The sequence below is a fragment of the Hypomesus nipponensis genome, chromosome 22, assembly GCF_054491055.1.
Source record: "Hypomesus nipponensis isolate SF chromosome 22, ASM5449105v1, whole genome shotgun sequence".
NCBI classification, from domain to species: Eukaryota; Metazoa; Chordata; class Actinopteri; order Osmeriformes; family Osmeridae; genus Hypomesus; species Hypomesus nipponensis.
Window position 1 is genome coordinate 18,153,324 of NC_140382.1, and position 18,604 is coordinate 18,171,927.

The 18,604-nt window shown below is 47.4% G+C and overlaps 2 protein-coding genes across 3 annotated transcripts in view; both read left to right on the forward strand.

Moving 5' to 3' along the window:
* myo5b (myosin VB) overlaps window positions 1-8,398 on the forward strand; it is a 53,851-nt gene extending 45,453 nt beyond the window's left edge. The window contains exons 30-39 of the mRNA XM_084686862.1: window positions 1,484-1,682; window positions 1,860-1,953; window positions 2,288-2,428; window positions 2,686-2,837; window positions 2,949-3,038; window positions 3,297-3,447; window positions 4,225-4,519; window positions 5,108-5,282; window positions 5,557-5,637; window positions 5,738-8,398. Of these exons, the coding sequence (XP_084542988.1) occupies window positions 1,484-1,682; window positions 1,860-1,953; window positions 2,288-2,428; window positions 2,686-2,837; window positions 2,949-3,038; window positions 3,297-3,447; window positions 4,225-4,519; window positions 5,108-5,282; window positions 5,557-5,637; window positions 5,738-5,890 (1,531 nt within the window). The 3' untranslated portion in view covers window positions 5,891-8,398. The remainder of the gene's footprint in view (window positions 1-1,483; window positions 1,683-1,859; window positions 1,954-2,287; window positions 2,429-2,685; window positions 2,838-2,948; window positions 3,039-3,296; window positions 3,448-4,224; window positions 4,520-5,107; window positions 5,283-5,556; window positions 5,638-5,737) is intronic.
* A 5,097-nt stretch (window positions 8,399-13,495) lies between these two features.
* il7r (interleukin 7 receptor) lies at window positions 13,496-18,593 on the forward strand. 2 transcript variants are annotated; one of them, XM_084687955.1, is made up of 8 exons: window positions 13,496-13,687; window positions 13,930-14,026; window positions 14,474-14,637; window positions 14,778-14,929; window positions 16,127-16,283; window positions 16,847-16,949; window positions 17,049-17,121; window positions 17,435-18,593. In XM_084687955.1, exons 1-8 carry the CDS (start codon window positions 13,603-13,605, stop codon window positions 17,792-17,794), a joined length of 1,191 nt encoding a protein of 396 aa, XP_084544081.1. In that variant the 5' UTR covers window positions 13,496-13,602; the 3' UTR covers window positions 17,795-18,593. The 2 variants fall into 2 exon arrangements, with proteins under 2 accessions (XP_084544081.1, XP_084544082.1); XM_084687956.1 differs by having other exon boundaries at window positions 16,850-16,949.
* The last annotated feature ends 11 nt before the right edge of the window (window positions 18,594-18,604 follow it).

The following is an 18,604-nucleotide window of genomic DNA, read 5'->3' on the forward strand; positions in this document are numbered from 1 at the left end:
TCAGTTTCCCTGACAACATCTCTTATTGTTGGTCTAACGCTGGACCCAGCTCAGACACCCACCTCTCCACTCCTACCCAAAATGATTTTTTGGGGGCACTTTTTGCACAGTAATGGGCCTTGATGATTCTCCCAGGGTAAAATTATTGGAAATAGTTTGCCCAGCTGCCGCTGACGTATTTATGAATAACAAACCGTTTTTTTTTTTTACCATTTCTAGTCAGCACAACCGTGGCTGACAGAGTAGAATACATCCAGAAGATTCCAGAATCATGGCTCTCAGTCATTCCGTCAGTCTGACTGACAGGGATGTAAACAATCATCAGATTGCAAGGGCGGAAAGACATCTGTGATTCTTATGAGCCAGTCAGAGTGCAAAGATTTGTCTTGACTATAGCAATCTCTAACATCTATATCTGTCTCAGTTTATTTATTTATTTTCTTTCATTATTGGTGTGTGGAATTTGATGGCAGTGTAATGTATTCAGTGCTGTTGTCTGGGTGCCAAATCTCTGAACAGGCAGGAGAAAGTTATGCATCCAGGTTATTACACAGCTGCCCACCAGCTACCAGTAATGAGAGGCTGATGTACATAATTACACTCCTCACCGTGCAGAAATGTCTTTGTTAAAAAGGTTAAACATCTCTTAAGCACCTCAGTATAGATATCTGGCCCAAGGAGAAGTTAAATGCTGTGTGTGTGTGTGTTTTGTAAAGTATAAAGGGTTTTAGCTTTGCAATGGCTCTTGTGCTACTAATCTCTTCTGATCTGTTCTCAGCTGTGTAGTTTTTTAACTTCCTACTGTCACAACTTCCCATTTTCCCTATCTCTCTCTTTTTCTCTCTCTTTTTCTCTCTCTCTCTCTTTTTCTCTCTCTCTTTCTCTCTCTCTCTTTCTCTCTCTCTCTCTCTCTCTCTCTCTCTCTCTCTCTCTCTCTCTCTCTCTCTCTCTCTCTCTCTGTCTCTCTCTCTCTGTCTCTCTCTCTCTGTCTCTCTCTTTCTCTCTCTCTCTCTCTCTCTCTCCTGTCTGTCTCTTTCGTTTTCTCTCTGTTGCCCTCTGCTGCCTTGTGGACACCAGTAGAGCGCAGGACTGGGGTTATTTGAATGAAGATGGAGAGCTGGGCTTGGCCTACCAGGGTCTAAAACAAGTTGCCAGGTTATTTCCCTCTGCTTGCTTGCTCGCGTGCTCCTTCTCTTGCAGTGCTCCCTCCCCTTTCCCTGTCTCCCGCCTGTAACTATCATCTGATTTAGGTTTTTGGTTTTGATGTAAGATTATTCTGCTTGTGTTTGAGGCATGTCCCCCTCTTCACCCCCCCCTCTCCCCCCTCCCTTCCACCCCGTCCTCTCCACCCTCACCCCTCCCCCCTCTCCCTCACCCCTCCCTTCCACCCTCCACCCTCACCCCCTCCACCCCCATCTCCCTGCTCCCCTCCACCCCCATGTTCCTTACCTCACGCCTGTATCTCCCCCCCCCCCTCCCCCAGGCTGCTGGAAGCCCAGCTGCAGTCCCAGACCAGGCAGCACCGGGACGAGCTGGAGGCCCTGCACACCCAGGTGGAGCTGCTGAAGGCCGACCTCCACAAGAGGCAGGAGATGCTGAACCACACCCTGGCCCTGTCGCCCGAGGCCCAGGTGGAGTACAGCGTCCAGCAGGAGATCACGCGCCTCACCAACGACAACCTGGTGAGACTCTGACCGCCGCTTTATGGACATTTGCCCAAAAAAAGTATTTATACTATACTCGATGAATTCTCAACTAATTATAATATACACACACATACAGTATATACATATACAGTATATATATATATGTATCAGTATACCTGATATGTGGTTAACGCCTGTGTGTCTGGGCTGCAGGATCTGAAGGAGCTGGTCGAGAAGCTGGAGAAGAACGAGAGGAAGCTGAAGAAACAGCTGAGGATCTACATGAAGAAGGTCCAGGAACTGGAAGGTACTGAGGCTGAACCGCCACGGTGAAGGTGCTGAGGCTGAACCGCCACGGTGAAGGTTCTGAGGCTGAACCGCCACGGTGAAGGTTCTGAGGCTGAACCGCCACGGTGAAGGTTCTGAGGCTGAACCGCCACGGTGAAGGTTCTGAGGCTGAACCGCCACGGTCCCTGTTCCCCCCCCCAAAAAATAAGAAAAAAAAGTGTTATTCAAGTTTACCGCCAAATGAATTGCAATGAAACGATTGATTTGATTTCCAGACGTCCCCCAGCAGTGCAGAAAATAGACTTGCTGGTAAAGAAAGCAACAACAACAAAAGGTCCTGTGTTTCCTCCCAGTGTCACAGGCCGCCCAGCCCAGCAAGGCCAGGCCGGAGCTGACCCGGCAGGTGACTGTCCAGCGCAGGGAGAAGGACTTCGAGGGCATGCTGGAGTACTACAAGGAGGATGAAGCTTTGCTGGTCAAAACCCTCATCACAGGTACGGCCCGGTCGCAAGCTAGCAGGCGACGCTGCCTCAGCTGACTCAGCTGCTGCGGCAGCTGCCTGTTTGGGGGTTCAAAAATCCAGTGGTGATTCTCTTTTTTATTTATGTTGAATTCGTGTTTTGATTTGGAAAAGGAGGGAACGACAGGATGTTTTAACGTGTTTGTCAGTTGTTCTATGTGGTTTTAAAATTGAATGGATTCTGTGTGTTTCTCGTGTCACGGTGACTTAATGCAGTGTGTGTCGTTTCAGACATGAGGCCTCACACAGTCTCGGCAACCGTCCCCTGCCTGCCCGCCTACATCCTCTTCATGTGCATCCGCCACGCGGACTACATTAACGACGACCAGAAGGTCCACTCTCTGCTCACCAGCTCCATCAACGCCATCAAGAAAGTCCTCAAGGTAGACATGAAGCTCCAACTACTCTCAACACCTGTCCTAGACCCACACACCTGTCCTAGATCCACACGCCAGACGTTCACTGTTGTTTACAACTCTTCCTTTCCTCCGCAGAAAAACAACGAAGATTTTGAGATGACTTCGTTCTGGCTGGCCAACACCAGCCGTCTGCTCCACTGTCTGAAGCAGTACAGTGGAGATGAGGTGAGACCTCACTCCCTCACACAACCACACGCACAACCCAGCCCCTTTGACACTCTTGGGGATGGGTAAGGCTCAGTGCTTAGAGCAATTTGACTGCAGATCAAGAGGTCCCAGGTTCAGATCTGACCTCAACCCCTGGATATCTTCCGATCCTAAACGAGCGATAAACGACAGATAAGAGCCACGCCTGTTCACCCCTTGTACAGCATTCCTCCCGTGATGATGAAACCTCTCCCTTGTTCCCGGTGTGTTCCCCAGGCGTTCATGACCCAGAACACGGGCAAGCAGAACGAGCACTGCCTGAAGAACTTCGACCTGGCAGAGTACCGGCAGGTGCTGAGCGATCTCTCCATCCAGATCTACCAGCAGCTCATCAAAGTGGCTGAGAAAGTCATGCAGCCTATGATAGGTGAGGGGGCGGAGTCATGCAGCCCATGATGGGTGAGGGGGCGGAGTCATGCAGCCCATGATAGGTGAGGGGGCGGAGTCATGCAGCCCATGATGGGTGAGGGGGCGGAGTCATGCAGCCCATGATGGGTGAGGGGGCGGAGTCATGCAGCCCATGATGGGTGAGGGGGCGGAGTCATGCAGCCCATGATAGGTGAGGGGGCGGAGTCATGCAGCCCATGATAGGTGAGGGGGCGGAGTCATGCAGCCCATGATAGGTGAGGGGGCGGAGTCATGCAGCCCATGATGGGTGAGGGGGCGGAGTCATGCAGCCCATGATGGGTGAGGGGGTGGAGTCATGCAGCCCATGATAGGTGAGGGGGCGGAGTCATGCAGCCCATGATAGGTGAGGGGGCGGAGTCATGCAGCCCATGATAGGTGAGGGGGCGGAGTCATGCAGCTCATGATAGGTGAGGGGGTGGAGTCATGCATCCCATGATAGGTGAGGGGGTGGCGGCTGCAGTATGCTGATGTTTTGGGCATCCTGCAGAACGAAGTCTGCGTCTTGAGAACGGGCCGTAATGTGTCCTGCTTGGTTTAGTGCCAGGTCGAGGTTGATGGTAAGATGTTCTTTCGCAGGCGTGCAGCTGTAAGGATGTGCTGCATGCCCGTGCTGTCATCTGCCTTCAGTCAGAAAGCAATTCTACCGTCCAGACTATGAAAGAACTCCCCAAAAATATATACCTTATGAAAAGGAATACATTGTGCACATCCTAGTAATATGACCCCCCCCCCGCAGTGTCGGCCATGTTGGAGAGCGAGAGCATCCCGAGCCTGGCAGGGGTGAAGCCCATGGGCTACCGGAACCGCTCGTCCAGCATGGACTGTGACGGCGAGGGCCCGAGCAGCTACACCCTGGAGGCCCTGATCCGGCAGCTGGGCCAGTTCTACAGCACCATGGGCGAGCACGGCCTGGACCCCGAGATCGCAGGACAGGTGCTGCGACAGCTGTTCTACTCCGTCAACGCCGTCACCCTCAACAACCTGCTGCTGAGGAAGGACGTGTGTTCCTGGAGCACCGGCATGCAGCTCAGGTGCTCACACACACACACACACACTCACACACACACACACACAAACACACACATGCAGCTCAGGTGCTCACACACACACACACACGCACACACACACTCACATGCAGCTCAGGTACTCATACATTTATCCTCTTCAGTTCAGCTACGACAAAGGAACATTGGTCCTGTTCTGTTAAATGTATTCGAAACTGACACGGGAGCACTTGTGTTCAGTTTATTAACTTTATTAGTAACAGACACAGGAACACTTGTTCCATTGAATTAACTTTTATGAAGTACAGACACAGGAACATTTATTCCATTCTGTTAACTTTATGAGATACTAACGCAGGGACAATTATTCCCTTTCGATTGACTTGACCAGATATGGACATAGGAACACTTGTTTGTTCAATTAACTTTATTAGACACACATGCACACTGAGCAGGTTCTGTGGAGCTCAGATACTGACAACCTACACAGGACCACCTTTTTCCATTTCAATTAACTTTATTAATCCAATGTAGCTCGGGGCACAGTACCCCCCCCCGGAGACGTTACGTAATTGGTCGCCGTTGTTAGAGCATGCGTGACTGTGATTGGCCCAGGTACAACATCAGTCAGATGGAGGAGTGGCTTCGGGGGAAGAACCTGCAGCAGTGTGGGGCCGTGGTTACCATGGAACCCATCATCCAGGCCGCCCAGCTGCTGCAGGTGAAGAAGAAGACGTCTCAGGACGCCGAGGCCATCTGCTCCCTGTGCACCTCTCTGAGCATGCAGCAGGTACGGAGAAACTGCTCACCAGCATGTTAGGCTGCAGAGTGGAGAACCAGCTCACCAGCATGTTAGGCTGCAGAGTGGAGAACCAGCTCACCAGCATGTTAGGCTGCAGAGTGGAGAAACTGCTCGATATAACAACATGTTAGGTTACACAGAGAAACATCTTAACAGACCAGCAAATGAGGTTCCACGGGTTTCCTAGTTGTAGAAGCAGTGAAGTTCTAACAACCTCATGAAGATGTGCTGACGTGTCCTCTTTGCTGGTCCTCTTTCACAGATCGTGAAAATCCTCAATCTCTACACGCCACTCAACGAGTTTGAGGAGAGGGTCACCGTTGCCTTCATCCGCAACATTCAGGTAGCGTCACCTCGTCACTCGGAGCCCTCTCCAGAGCCCTCTGGCTCCGCCTCAAAGCGTGAACCCCACCAGCTTACCTGTCGTGTGTTTCTGCCCTCAGAACCGTCTGCAGGAGAGGAACGACCACCCCCAGCTCCTGGTGGACACCAAGCACACCTTCCCGGTCCTGTTCCCCTACACCCCCTCCGCCCTCAGCCTGGAGACCCTGCACATGCCTGCCTCCCTCAACCTGGACTTCCTAAATCGAGTCTGAGGCTTCGCTTCGGCCTGTCTGAGGCCTGGTTGTTAACAGAGAGGAGGAGAGCCCTCAGCGCTGCCCTGCTGTTCACCTCAAACTGCAGAAAGTGCCAGAACTCAAGGACTCACTGGATGGTAGAGAGCTTTCTCTTTGCCCCTACAGTGAAAGGCATCCAGGTCTTATTTGGTGTGAATAAAGTACAGTTTCCTTAGATGGGTTAACCCTTGTGCCATGACAGGACACTTCTCCTGGCTCCTCCTCTTGGGGAGCCTTGTCATATTTCACCGTCTGTGTGAAGCACTCAGGCACGTTCATTTGATGTACAGAGAGTGCCAAGATTTAGCCTTTTTTCTCCCCTTTTTTTTTTTTAAACCACCTCCTAAAACTCCAACAAGGATCTTGGTAAACGGATGCTCGTATCCGTCCCCAGTTTGCCAAAAGCATTTCACGGTGTCTCCTACGACCTCAGCCGTTGTGTTTAGTCTGGTTTCGCTCCTCCGCAAGATCACGTTCTCCCTGCCTCCCTGACCTCAGAGCATCACGGGACGCCACAGAGGGAAGCAGCGCTGCAATGCAGTGTCTCCGTCAGTGAGCCCCTGTGTGTGCCCGCCGCGCACGCCCGCCGTGGGCGCCCCTGCCCCTGCAGCCGTCCCCTCTCCCCGGTCTCCTTAGATCACCTCCTCGGTCTCCCGAGGAGCCGGAGCGCTCTGGCGTTGACAGGAGCACACGGTGTGTCTCTCCACGGCGCTCCCAAGACAGCCAGACTGTTTTCTTCATCTTTCTCCTCACTGTGTCTGACTCACCGTAGCATCTCTGAATACTAAGGGCAGACAGTGCTAATCTGCCGTTCTGTGATGGACAGGGGAAGTGTGTGTGTGTGTGTGGAGAGCAAGTGAAGCAGAGGAGAGAGAGAGAGAGAACCTGATAAAAGGTGAAAGAGGGGGGTTGGTGAAAGAGCGAGAGATTGTTTGTTGGTAGGTGTGACAAGGGAAAAATTGAAAGTGACACAAAGGAGAAAAGAAAAAATAACCAGACAGCCAATGATGCCTGGGGATGAGCAAGAGGGGCTGCTGAATTTAAAGCCTGGCAGCTTGAATCGTCTGTGATTGAGATACAATTGAGATTGAGATGCGTTTGACAGGTTCCCTAATGCTGGTGCTGTGTCTCTTGGGTTCAATTCCCGGCACTGTCTGGTACCCTGGTGAAGTGCAAAGTCCTGATGTAACATCGATGTGGATGAAAGGTGGAACTGTCATTCTTGATAATACCAGTAAGCAAGACTGCCACGATGCACAAATCTGGAATTTATATTAGATATAATAACTAGATCAAATATCTCTTGTTACTAAACTGTCGTGGAGGCTATTACTGTTAAGAATGAATTAACATCATATTTTACAGTTACAAGCCACTCTGGAAATTGCCCTTCCACCTAAAATGCCAATACATGGGGTATGTATTTAGTTGGAACTGTGTTTGGTTATATTTAGTTCAGAAATATGATTCGTTTTTTATTTGTTGTTGTCTTTTCAAACCACAGTTGAGGTTGCAACACGTGCAGAAACACAATTTGAGTGCAGCTCCTTTCCATGTCCAGGCATATGTACAGGACCATACCCTTGCTTAACAGACAGATTTGGGAGGTTTGCCTGTACGTGTGCCTTTGACTGCCCTCTGCTGTCTGTTATGGATGCTGCAACTGGAAGTTGTTGCTGTCTCCTGCAGAATGCTCCTTAAATTCAGCAGGGGTACTAGTACAAACAATGTGTACCAATCACACACTTGGAGTTACACCGAATGTGACACCTCATCCGTGACCTCATCCGTGTGATACGTTGCTAACATTTTATTTTGAAGGCTCACTTTTATCTGTTTCAGTCAGTGCACCAACTGGTGTTCAGGACCTCTCTCCTGGGCCTGTGCTTTTAAAGGTTTCTGTTCATCCAGACTGAGATGTAGACTCTAGTTGGGGATTTTTCTTTCCACCTTGACTTAAAAGTTTGGATAATCGTGTTCTACACCATACCAATGTTTTCAATTTAAATTCAATGTAAAGAAGCATTTCTCTTCTCAAATCTTGACAAACTAAATACAAAACTTGTGTTGTTTTCCGTATACAGTTACATGATTATGATTATGCTCTGTAATATCAGTTTGGTGACATGCACAGTAAATGTTTGACATCTTGCTGAATGACACATGTAGTAGAGAGAATAATGTGTTCATACATTTAAAGGAATATATTTTACATGATATATTAAAAGATAAAAGATTGTCGAAACCAATAACATGTTTTGTAAGACCAGGCTGATTACACTGTCTCTGATACCAACTTTGGAATTCATATATTAACATACCACTATTTGCCACAGGGTGGAAAAGAACATGGTGTTCTTCTTGCAAATCTGTCTTAAATATTATTTATCAAAAGTTTAATGTTGGGGAGAAAAAAGAAATTATTTGCTACGAATTTTAAGTTGGGCTATGTATAAAATTACACTTCAGTGTATCATTCAAGTGTGACATTTGGGGTTGTTTGTTTTGTGTGTGTGTGTGTGTGTGTGCGGCAGGCCAGCATTTCCATCCCTGTCACCCGGGTTGAGGTTGTGACAGTCTGAAGACAGACCACAGTGACCTGGCTGGTATGGTGTGGCATTGACCTCAACGCCACAGAAAGGGAACTAAGGGTTCTCTGTCAATGGCCTTTGGTGGGTTTTATTAAACACACTTACGATGTCAGTCAATCAGTCAGGGAGGCATGGTCACACAAACAGAGCCCCACCACACGCACACAGATTATGTGAACGGGGCCCAGGGTTCTTTCCCATACTATAGGTAGTGTACTTTTGGCTGTATGTTGTGTGTTGGTGTGTGTGTGTGTGTGTAGCTGAGCAGATGTGACAAGTCTGCGTCAGAGCATGTGAGTGGTTACCCTGCTCTTTCAGGTGGAAGCTCTTCTCAGAAACAGCGGAGCGATTAGGCAACTGAGCGTCTGATGTTGACGTTTCAGTTCGATTAGACAAGTCTAAAATCCCCACACTCTTTCCACGGCCCTGCTGTTGGGGAGAATGATCATCGGTAGTACCAGTTGCTCATACTGTGGTTGATGACTTGCGTAGGTAAATTTCACCGGGCGATTAAAATGTGTTTAAAAGGCCCTTGTCGAGTTTGACAAGCATCGCTGTCTTTCTGACTCACCTTCTTAGATTCTGTCTCTCTCTCTTCCTCTCTGTGTGTGTCTCTCTGTGAGCGTCTCTCTCTCTCATATTTGCTAAATCCTAATATCCACCTGACACTGAAGGGAAAAGGATGTGGTGACAACACCAGTCATGTCAGAACACACAGTGTCAATAGGTCTGCCTGTTTGCACCATTTTGCAATAAACATTTTTTTTTTTTTTACATCTCACCAGCTCTATGTCGTGTACAAAAAGACTGTGCAAGTGTTGCCTCATGTCAGCGCTGGTGTTTTGATTGTCTGGAGTGCAACCTGAGGTAGTAAAACAATCGACAAGCACAGGAAGCGAGCGTAAAGTGGAGAGATTCATGTGGCTGTTGGAGAAGAGAGGTTCAAAGACATCTTTATTTTGGTGTGGCTTCACTGAGAATGAGCCCTGGTAGAGGATGAGACCTTGTGTAGGATTATTTCTCAGAGTAGTCCTGGTAGTGTGAGCTGACGATATGTTTTGTTTATGGCCGGAAGGAAGGGTCCATCTGAGAGATGAGATCAAAGGTCACTGTCAGGTTTCACATTTCGAATGAAGAACTTTTCAAGCTGAATTTGTATTTTTTGTTTGTGTCGTTTTCCTTTATCTCAATGAACTTTGTGTGTAACCCTTCCTCCTAAAGACGTTCAGGCATGGACGGCTTCAAAATCCATTCACCCTCCCCCGCATCCCCACCCCCGATCCTTCATTGTTAAGAATGAATTAACATCATATTTTACAGTTACAAGCCGCTCTGGAAATTGCCCTTCCACCTAAAATGCCAATACATGGGGTATGTATTTAGTTGGAACTATGTTTGGTTATATTTAGTTAAGAAATATGATTCTTTTTATTTTATTTGTTGTTGTCTTTTCAAACCACAGTTGAGGTTGCAACACGTGAAGAAACACAATTTGAGTGCTGCTCCTTTCCATGTCCAGGCATATGTACAGGACCATACGCTTGCTTAACAGACAGGTTTGGGAGGTTTGCCTGTACGTGTGCCTTTGACTGCCCTCTGCTGCCACCCACCCCCACATCCGCACCCCCACATCCCCAACCCCTACCCACTGAAGCGCAGCCACAGTTGAGGATCCAGACCGTCGGCAACAAGACGAGACAACGAACGCCGAGCATTGCAGGAGAGAGATGCATGTTGCGAAACCACAGCCAGACGATGTTTTGCAAAGAAAGAAGGGAGGGAGGAGGAGGTGCGAGGGGACTCTGGCGTGCCGTTTGGTGGTGGTGGGCGGGGTGCTGACGGGGGTGGGGGGTGCTGGCGGGGGGTGGGGGGTGCTGGCTGGGGGGGGGGGGTGGGGGGTGCTGGCTGGGGGGGGGGGGGGGGGGGTGCTGGCGGGGGGGGGTGTTGGGGGGGGTGCTGGTGGTGGTGTTTCTTCACACTGGGGCGCTGGTGGTGGTGTTTCTTCACACTGGGGTGCTGGTGGTGGTGTTTCTTCACACTGGGGTGCTGGTGGTGGTGTTTCTTCACACTGGGGTGCTGGTGGTGGGGTTTCTTCACACTGGGGTGCTGGTGGTGGTGTTTCTTCACACTGGGGCGCTGGTGGTGGTGTTTCTTCACACTGGGGTGCTGGTGGTGGTGTTTCTTCACACTGGGGCGCTGGTGGTGGTGTTTCTTCACACTGGGGTGCTGGTGGTGGTGTTTCTTCACACTGGGGTGCTGCTGGTGGTGTTTCTTCACACTGGGGTGCTGGTGGTGGTGTTTCTTCACACTGGGGCGCTGGTGGTGGTGTTTCTTCACACTGGGGTGCTGGTGGTGGTGTTTCTTCACACTGGGGCGCTGGTGGTGGTGTTTCTTCACACTGGGGTGCTGGTGGTGGTGTTTCTTCACACTGGGGCGCTGGTGGTGGTGTTTCTTCACACTGGGGCGCTGGTGGTGGTGTTTCTTCACACTGGGGCGCTGTGCTTCAGTGCTTCATGCCACCCTGGCTTCACACACTACAGCGGTGTGCTGAGGGGTGACCTTTAACCCCTGGCTCTCATCCCTGTGGCCCAGCGCACAGTTCTTGAGCCGTGGGTCAAAGATGGCCGTGTTCTTCGTCTACAGAGGCCTACATCAGCTTTGAGAAGAGTTGTGGAAATTGCCACCCCCCCCCCCCCCCCTTTATTTACCTTGGTTGTTTTTCTCACATCTTTCCCTCTTTGCTAGAAACCCACATGTTAAACCACAGCTGCCACCCACGTCCCGCGAAGGAGCGCACTCCCAACTTCCACCCCAACTCCACCCACATGTACTCCCCGATACCAGTCTCACGGTTGTTGCACCCTCCACCCCCATCCCCCACAACCCTTGTTCAGATGATATCTCTCTCACTCTCCAAGTCTTCAAACATTTTCAACAATATGGGTTTTGTTTCACCCTTGACAGGACCTATCCTACATTGTGTCTTTCAGTATGTATATATATTTGTTTTGATCCCAGATGGTCAGTAACTGAATTTTTTTAATGGAATGATGTCCGTTGTGTACATAAACATAGCTGCATAGATTCGTAATCCTGGCAGAAAAGGAAAAAAACGATTCTATCTTCAACTATATTTGATCAATTGACTCACTAGTCTGCTCTGTATAAGCCTTTTGAATTTTGATGAAAAGATCAGCATAAGTATATTGGGAAGAAATTGAAAGACCACTGCACCTTTTTCTTTCATAAAAAAAAAAAAATAGTTGAGAAGGGACAATCTTTCCAGAGCTGTATATTTCAAAGTGTAAGAAGTCAATATGAGCCTCTAACAAGCCCCGGTCTGACCAGCTGTGGCAGGACTTTCTTCAGTTATGAGGAATCAGATCCTAGACTACCACATTTACTACTATGACAGTTAACCACAGCTGCCCATAAAGTCATAAATGTAGGTCAATATTATTTACTCTACCTATTTACATTTTCCCTGACTGAGCGACAGAAACTGTCGCTGTTTTAAACTTCTTGCTCGCCAGTTAGATTGTTTTGAATCACTCGTAGTAAAGATGATGAAGAATGTAACTTTAAGAGGCAGATCTTCTCATAGATATTCTTCCTTCTTAGACCTTCTGGTGTCTTTTCAGAATGAAACTAACCCTAAAGATGTTGGGGGGAAACAACTAGATATTACTTTGAAAGTGCCACAACTCAAATAGAAAGTTAAAACAATAGCTGATGATACAGAGTAACGAGAGTAAACTAAGAGTTGGAATTAAAAAATACAACTTGACATCAAGTTAACAGATATGAACTATCACAGCATATGGCTCAACTGCACGTCCTCGTGCAACATGTGCGTGTCGTTCAAGCGTGTATTTGGTTAAAGTTGGGTTAGACACAATCCGGCCTCATTGAGTACAAACCAGTTCACTTGAGCAGACAGGAAGTGGTTTGTAGGTAACTGGTTTGTTATTCTCAGGCTTGTTAGTTGTCAGCGATAAAGAACGCACGTCTGTCCCATGTTGTAGAAGGACTCAATGCTGAGTTGAGTGTATCCACGGAGGGGGGAGAGGGCCCAGTTAAAAGCCATCTTGGCTTACGAACCTTAGAGTAGCACCCCAGCCCATGTTGCCTTTGAGCCCCTTTCTGTATTCCAACCCACCTAATCAAGCCTTCCAACCAAGGCTACCAAGCCAAGGACCCTCAGCCTATAGGGTATAGGACATGTACAATGTTGACCATTGCTCCCAACTTCACCACAAGATTCAAACCGAAGACCTCCTTTCTCACCGTCTGTCCCTCACTGCAAACCCGCCTCTGGTGTGTAATGGCTGTATGATTACACACGGGAGGGAGATATCATGCAATGCCATCTCAGACCAGGAGGCCGTGACTGCAGAGGAATCATGAAAGACGGCAGGGGAATCGTGGAAGACTGCAGGGGAATCAAGGGACTGGACGGATGTCTGGGCAGGCTGATCCTTGAAGAATATCTCACATGTACATCAAAGGTCAGCATTGTAAGGTTAAACAACCATTGTGTTAGGGTAACTCTGTTCCTTTTATGAAGGTAATTAACAGAAAGATAAAAACTGACCATGTGTACTCAATTCAAAAGTTATTTAAAAGTTATTTCTTAATAATACCTCTCTTAGTTATGAATATCAAGTCAGCGACAAACAAATATTTTCTAACCCTGCCCCTCCTCCTCTCATTTCATTTCCTCTCCTCTCTCTAACACTCCCTCTCTCTCTCTCTCTCTCTCTCTCTCTCTCTCTCTCTCTCTCTCTCTCTCTCTCTCTCTCTCTGACACTCCCTCTTCCTCTCTCTCTGACACTCCTTCTTCCTCTCTCTCTCACTCTCTTCTCTCTCTCCCTCTCTCTATCTCCTTCTCTATGACACTTCCTCTCTCTCTCTCTCTCTCTGACACTCCCTCTTTCTCTCTCCACCCTCTCTCTCTGATAGACACTGAGAGCTCACAGCTGAGGCAGCCCAGTATTGAATGCCTCATGAGTGTGTGTGTTTGTGCATGTGCCCCCCCCCCACCTCCCTCCGGAGCATCCAACCACAGAGCCAGTGTGTGTGTGTTGTTGTTGAGGGGAAATGGCCCAGATCTGGTGGATAGCACTGCTCCTGGTCCCGACCACAACTCTGGCCCAGAGTGGGGATCCAGATGATGATGATGGTGGTGAGCAAAACTAATCTCTTCACTCTACAGGCTGTAACAAGACTACTAGCCCTAGTTACACAGAAGACACTAGTTACACAGAAGATATTAGTGCGATCTGTGATGCCTCTGACATGGACTCTGTTTGTCAGAAGTGTCATATCAAAGTGAGGATGAAGTTTGAGTTTAGAAAAGATGTCCAGAATCAGTTTGTGCTTTCTAACTTTCTAAATTTTTCTTCTTTCATCTCCTCTCTCCCACAGAAGCAAGTCTTACCTGTTCCTCTGACATCAGCATACACTTGAACAACCTCACCTGCTTCCTGGGCGACGAAGAAGAGGTGGAAGTTTTGACTCTCTGGTAAAACATTTACATTTAGTCATTTAGCAGAGCGACAGTAAGTACAGGGACATTCCCCCCAAGGCAAGTAGGGTGAAGTGCCTTGCCCAAGGACACAACATCATTTGGCATGGCGGGGATTCGATCCGGCAAACTTCTGATTACTAGCCCGACTCCCTCGCCGCTCAGCCATCTGACTCCCTCTAATGTCAGTGTATTCATTTAATTCAAGAGATTTTTATCCGAGGCGGTGGCGGTGGGGGGGTGAACCTCAATACCTCGACCTCTTACTATACCACTGAGCTACACCCATCCACAATGTTTACACTTGGGCTGACCCCATAAGCATGGAGGAGGATACCCCCCCCCTTATTTCAGGTCAATCATTTAGGGATGAAGATATATTATTCTATTACTATGTAGGGGTCTGACAAGAATTGATGTTGACAGTGAGTGTTTTATTTGCAGCTGGTTCAGCGAACCTGGAAGCCACAAGAAGATCTGTTTAACGGGAAGCAGACCTGGGAAAGATGTCACATTTTCGAATTTGGAAATGTTGACCGTGTACAACCTCACCTACCGTTTAAAGGGAGGAAGTGTAACAATGCAAAAAATCGAGTTAAAAAAAATAGGTAAAAATAATAATTATTAAAAGATTTGAGCTACAGTATTATGATTTCTTCCAAGTTGTTGACTCCACGCTCTGTGCATTTGTGTCACAAAAGCTTTACGTTTGTGATGCGATCCGTGCTTGTGTGTGTTTTGGTTGCAGTGAAACCCAGGACTCCGTGGGTAGTGAACACCACATACGTACCAGGCTCAGACACGCATCTGATACAGATCGGAACACCGTACAAGAACGATTACCTCAGTCAAAAACTGCAGTTTGAGTTAGAAATCTGGAGTGCCAACAGTCTTCCACTGGTATGTCACCATCACACATGCGTGATTAACACACAGGTTGTGTTGTGTTTTTAATAGTGCTGTCAAACGATTAAAATATTTAATCGCGATTAATCGCATTAATGTCATAGTGGACTCGCGATTAATCACAATTAATCGCACATTTTTATCTATTCTAAATGTCCCTGATTTCTTTTTGTCCCAATCTTTTTTCAAATTTTAATGCTTTTATCAACATAGAAAAGTGGTTCGGATTGCTTTGTGCAAATATTTTTTTTTATTGAAAACAACATTGCAATCGCCTGGCTTTGACGAGGGGGCAGAGAATTCGCATCAGCTGTGTGCTTGGCCATCAAGTGGTATTTCAGACTGGACGTGCTGCGATGATTGCTCAGTTTACAACGACAAAACACACAGATCACTGGTCTTGTCAATAGAACCATTTGGCAACTTTTTAAAAGCAAACTTTCCATTCAGAATCTTATTGGCATCCATTTCGGCATCTCGCGCTCGTCATCCACTCAAAACGTAACGTTAGCCTACTACCAGAGAATGTCTAATATCCGTAAACGGGCTCTGCTACTACTCTTTAGCCAGCTCGCAAGCCAAACGAGTGTTTGGCGTGCCTGTTGTTTTGTTTCCGGTCTAGCTAGGTCCGGTGTGGTGTTGTAGTTTTTCTAACGTCGGTAGTTGTTGCAACAGCATGTGAAAAAAACTACAAAGTTTGCTAGGCCAAAAAGAGCGTTAATCGCGCGATAAAATAATTGACGCCGTTAATTTGGGTTTGCGTTAACGCCGTTAATAACGCGTTAAACTGACAGCACTAGTTTTTAACAGTGTAAATTAAACAGTGAAGATCCATGGACTTTAACTCAATATACTCTGGTGTGGAACTTTACTCTCCCAAGCTGTGCTGAAGCAGACTTGTTACTGCTGGGCAGGGAATTGGAAAAGTGTCAATTAAAGACAAATTATCTCTAGTGTATCTGAGTCAGGCTAGTATGTCGAGTAAAATTTTGTTTTGTTTCCAGAGGGGCAATTTGTTGTGCAGCAGTAACAACTATACAAACAATAATAACACATACAAATTATCACCATACACACACAACAACAATTTCACACTTAATTACAATAAACACACAGTGTCGCAATTCACACACAATACACACACAACATCAATAACAGAAGTACAATAGTTTCCTCTTGTGTTGTGCTCAGACGCTGGTCATCTCATATCAGGACTATACCATTGAAGGGGAGTACCTTGAGAAGAACACACTGTATCACATCAGAGTTCGGGCCAAACCTATAGGCGATTATTTCAAAGGCTTCTGGAGTGAATGGAGTCCCTCTGTCAATTTCACTACCTACAGAGGTAAGACCAGCCCCGCATCACATGACACATCACATGACCCACATGACATCACATGACAAGACGAAACACGACGTGGCACATGCACTGAGAAGTTTGGGGGCGTGCATGGGGGAGAGAAGGGTATAACTAAAAAAGAGAAACGCCACAGAAAGAGACAGCAAAGCAATGATTTTAATGGGGGGCTGGAATTGTTTTGTTGTTTCAAAGGGAGTCCAGACTGACGCAGTGTGAGTGCATGTGATCAGCTCTGTTCCTGGAGAGATGTAGCCTCTTGTGGGTTTTGCCACTCTAACCCCAGTTTTAACTGATTCAACACATCAACCAGCTAACTGTTAGAATCAGGTGTGCTATCGGTTTGGTGCCACAACAAAAAGAAAACGTACAGGAAGGTTGCTCTTCATTACCAGGGCTGAAGACGAGAGGTCCCAGAGTAAAGATGTGATCACTAGTGCTTTCTAACATGCTCTCTCTCTCTATCTCTCTCTCTCTTTCTCTCTCTGTCTCTCTCTCTCTCTCTCTCTGTCTCTCTCTCTGTCTCTCGCCCCCTCTTCACCCCAACCCAGAAGACTTGAGGTGGGGTCAGCCAGTACTGATGTACATTCTGTCCCTGGCCTTGGTAATCTTGCTGCTCTTAACCATGACTGCTGTTTTCTTCTGGAGGAAACGGTGAGTCGGAACGCTTTCCTCCCTCACACGTCTCGTTACTGTCGTGAAAGTCTCCGAGTGCTGGATGTGTGTTGGTGTGTTCTTTGTGCCTCTACCCAGGATCAAGTCCCTCATCTGGCCAAGCATCCCTCACCCCAAGCACACTCTGGTGCATCTGTACCATCCAAGCAAAGTAAGTTAAACACAGAGGACATAACAGATATACAAGGGAATCATTATTATTAGGGATTAACAGACATGCAGGGGACTAACTATTATATGAAGGAATAATTAACATACAGCAGAGGAATTCATAGGGAACTGACTTTCAGATGAGTAACAGACATGCAGGCAACTATATAATATGCAGGGGAATAATGAATATACAGGGATAATTCCCACAAAGACGTCCGATACTGGGTACGAGCATACATTCGACTAACTCATATACAGGCGAGTACCTGATAAAGGGTTATTTGACCTTTGACCCCCTTCTGACCCCACAGCACCCCCCAGTGAGCTTCAACCCCGAGATGTTCAGCGACCTCTCTGTCCGCCTGGTGCAGAAGGTCCCCGAGCTCTCGACAGACGACAGCTCGGGCACCGGAGCTTCAGAGGCCACCCTGCTGAGCAGCGCTGCCTCAAACGAGTGCTCCGAGATGGGGAGCGAGGCCCCGTCCGTGGGGGTCCTGGGTGTGGTGAGTGGGCCGGACACAACTCAGACTCACACGGATGCTGGCGATGGAGACGGGGTTCCTGAGAGCGTTGAAGTGAGGGGACGAGGCAAGGAGGAGGCCTACGTCACCATGACCAGTTTCTATCAGGTTAAACTACAGGAAGCCAAGTCAAAAAAGGTAGAAACTTAACACATCGCTTACTCTCAAATCAGCGATATTGGGACTTGTGAGGAACCTCAAGATGATCCTTTATTCTTGAATGCTCACCAACGATCTCTTAGCACATTCCTCTCATACATAGTGGTATTTCGGAGCCACATTGATGCACTTACCGTCTCCATTATTCTGCTTGTCTGGGGTTTCTGTTGGTGGTTATTGAGAAGAGACAAGGGTGTCCTGAAAACGTCACAGCCTCTTATCTATTACTTTGCACTCAACGCCACAGAAAGTCACGTCAATACACAACAGAGTGGAGACACCTTATCATCACTGCAGCTTTAAGCATCATTACACACATTTCACCCTGACAACTGCAATATCAGTTTAGAATGTACTATTCACTTGGTCAGCGCAGCACAATTCCTGATCCAAACATGTAATCTTAATGTTAGACACATGTAATGTTAAGTGGGGTTTTATTACGTTTTTTTGGCATATTATCTTGGCATATCGTGCTTTGTTGTGTTACTGTGTTGAAATCTGATGTATTTTTCTATTCTGTTTTGTACAATGTTTAAATACATAGGAAGCCTACTTTTTATTTTCTTATGTTCAACATGTCTTTAGGACTTTAGCATTAGGCAACGTGTTTCTATCTTTATGATTAATGGATGATTAATGGTGGACTTTTTTGCATAGTGTACTTTTAATACAGCATCTTGATATATTTAATATGTTGCTTTAGTCTGAAAATGTTTAGGGGATTACTTTGTTGTTTTGCATTTTATTATTGCATCTTTTAACTAATAAACACATAGCTTAATGCTCATTTCAAGCAAA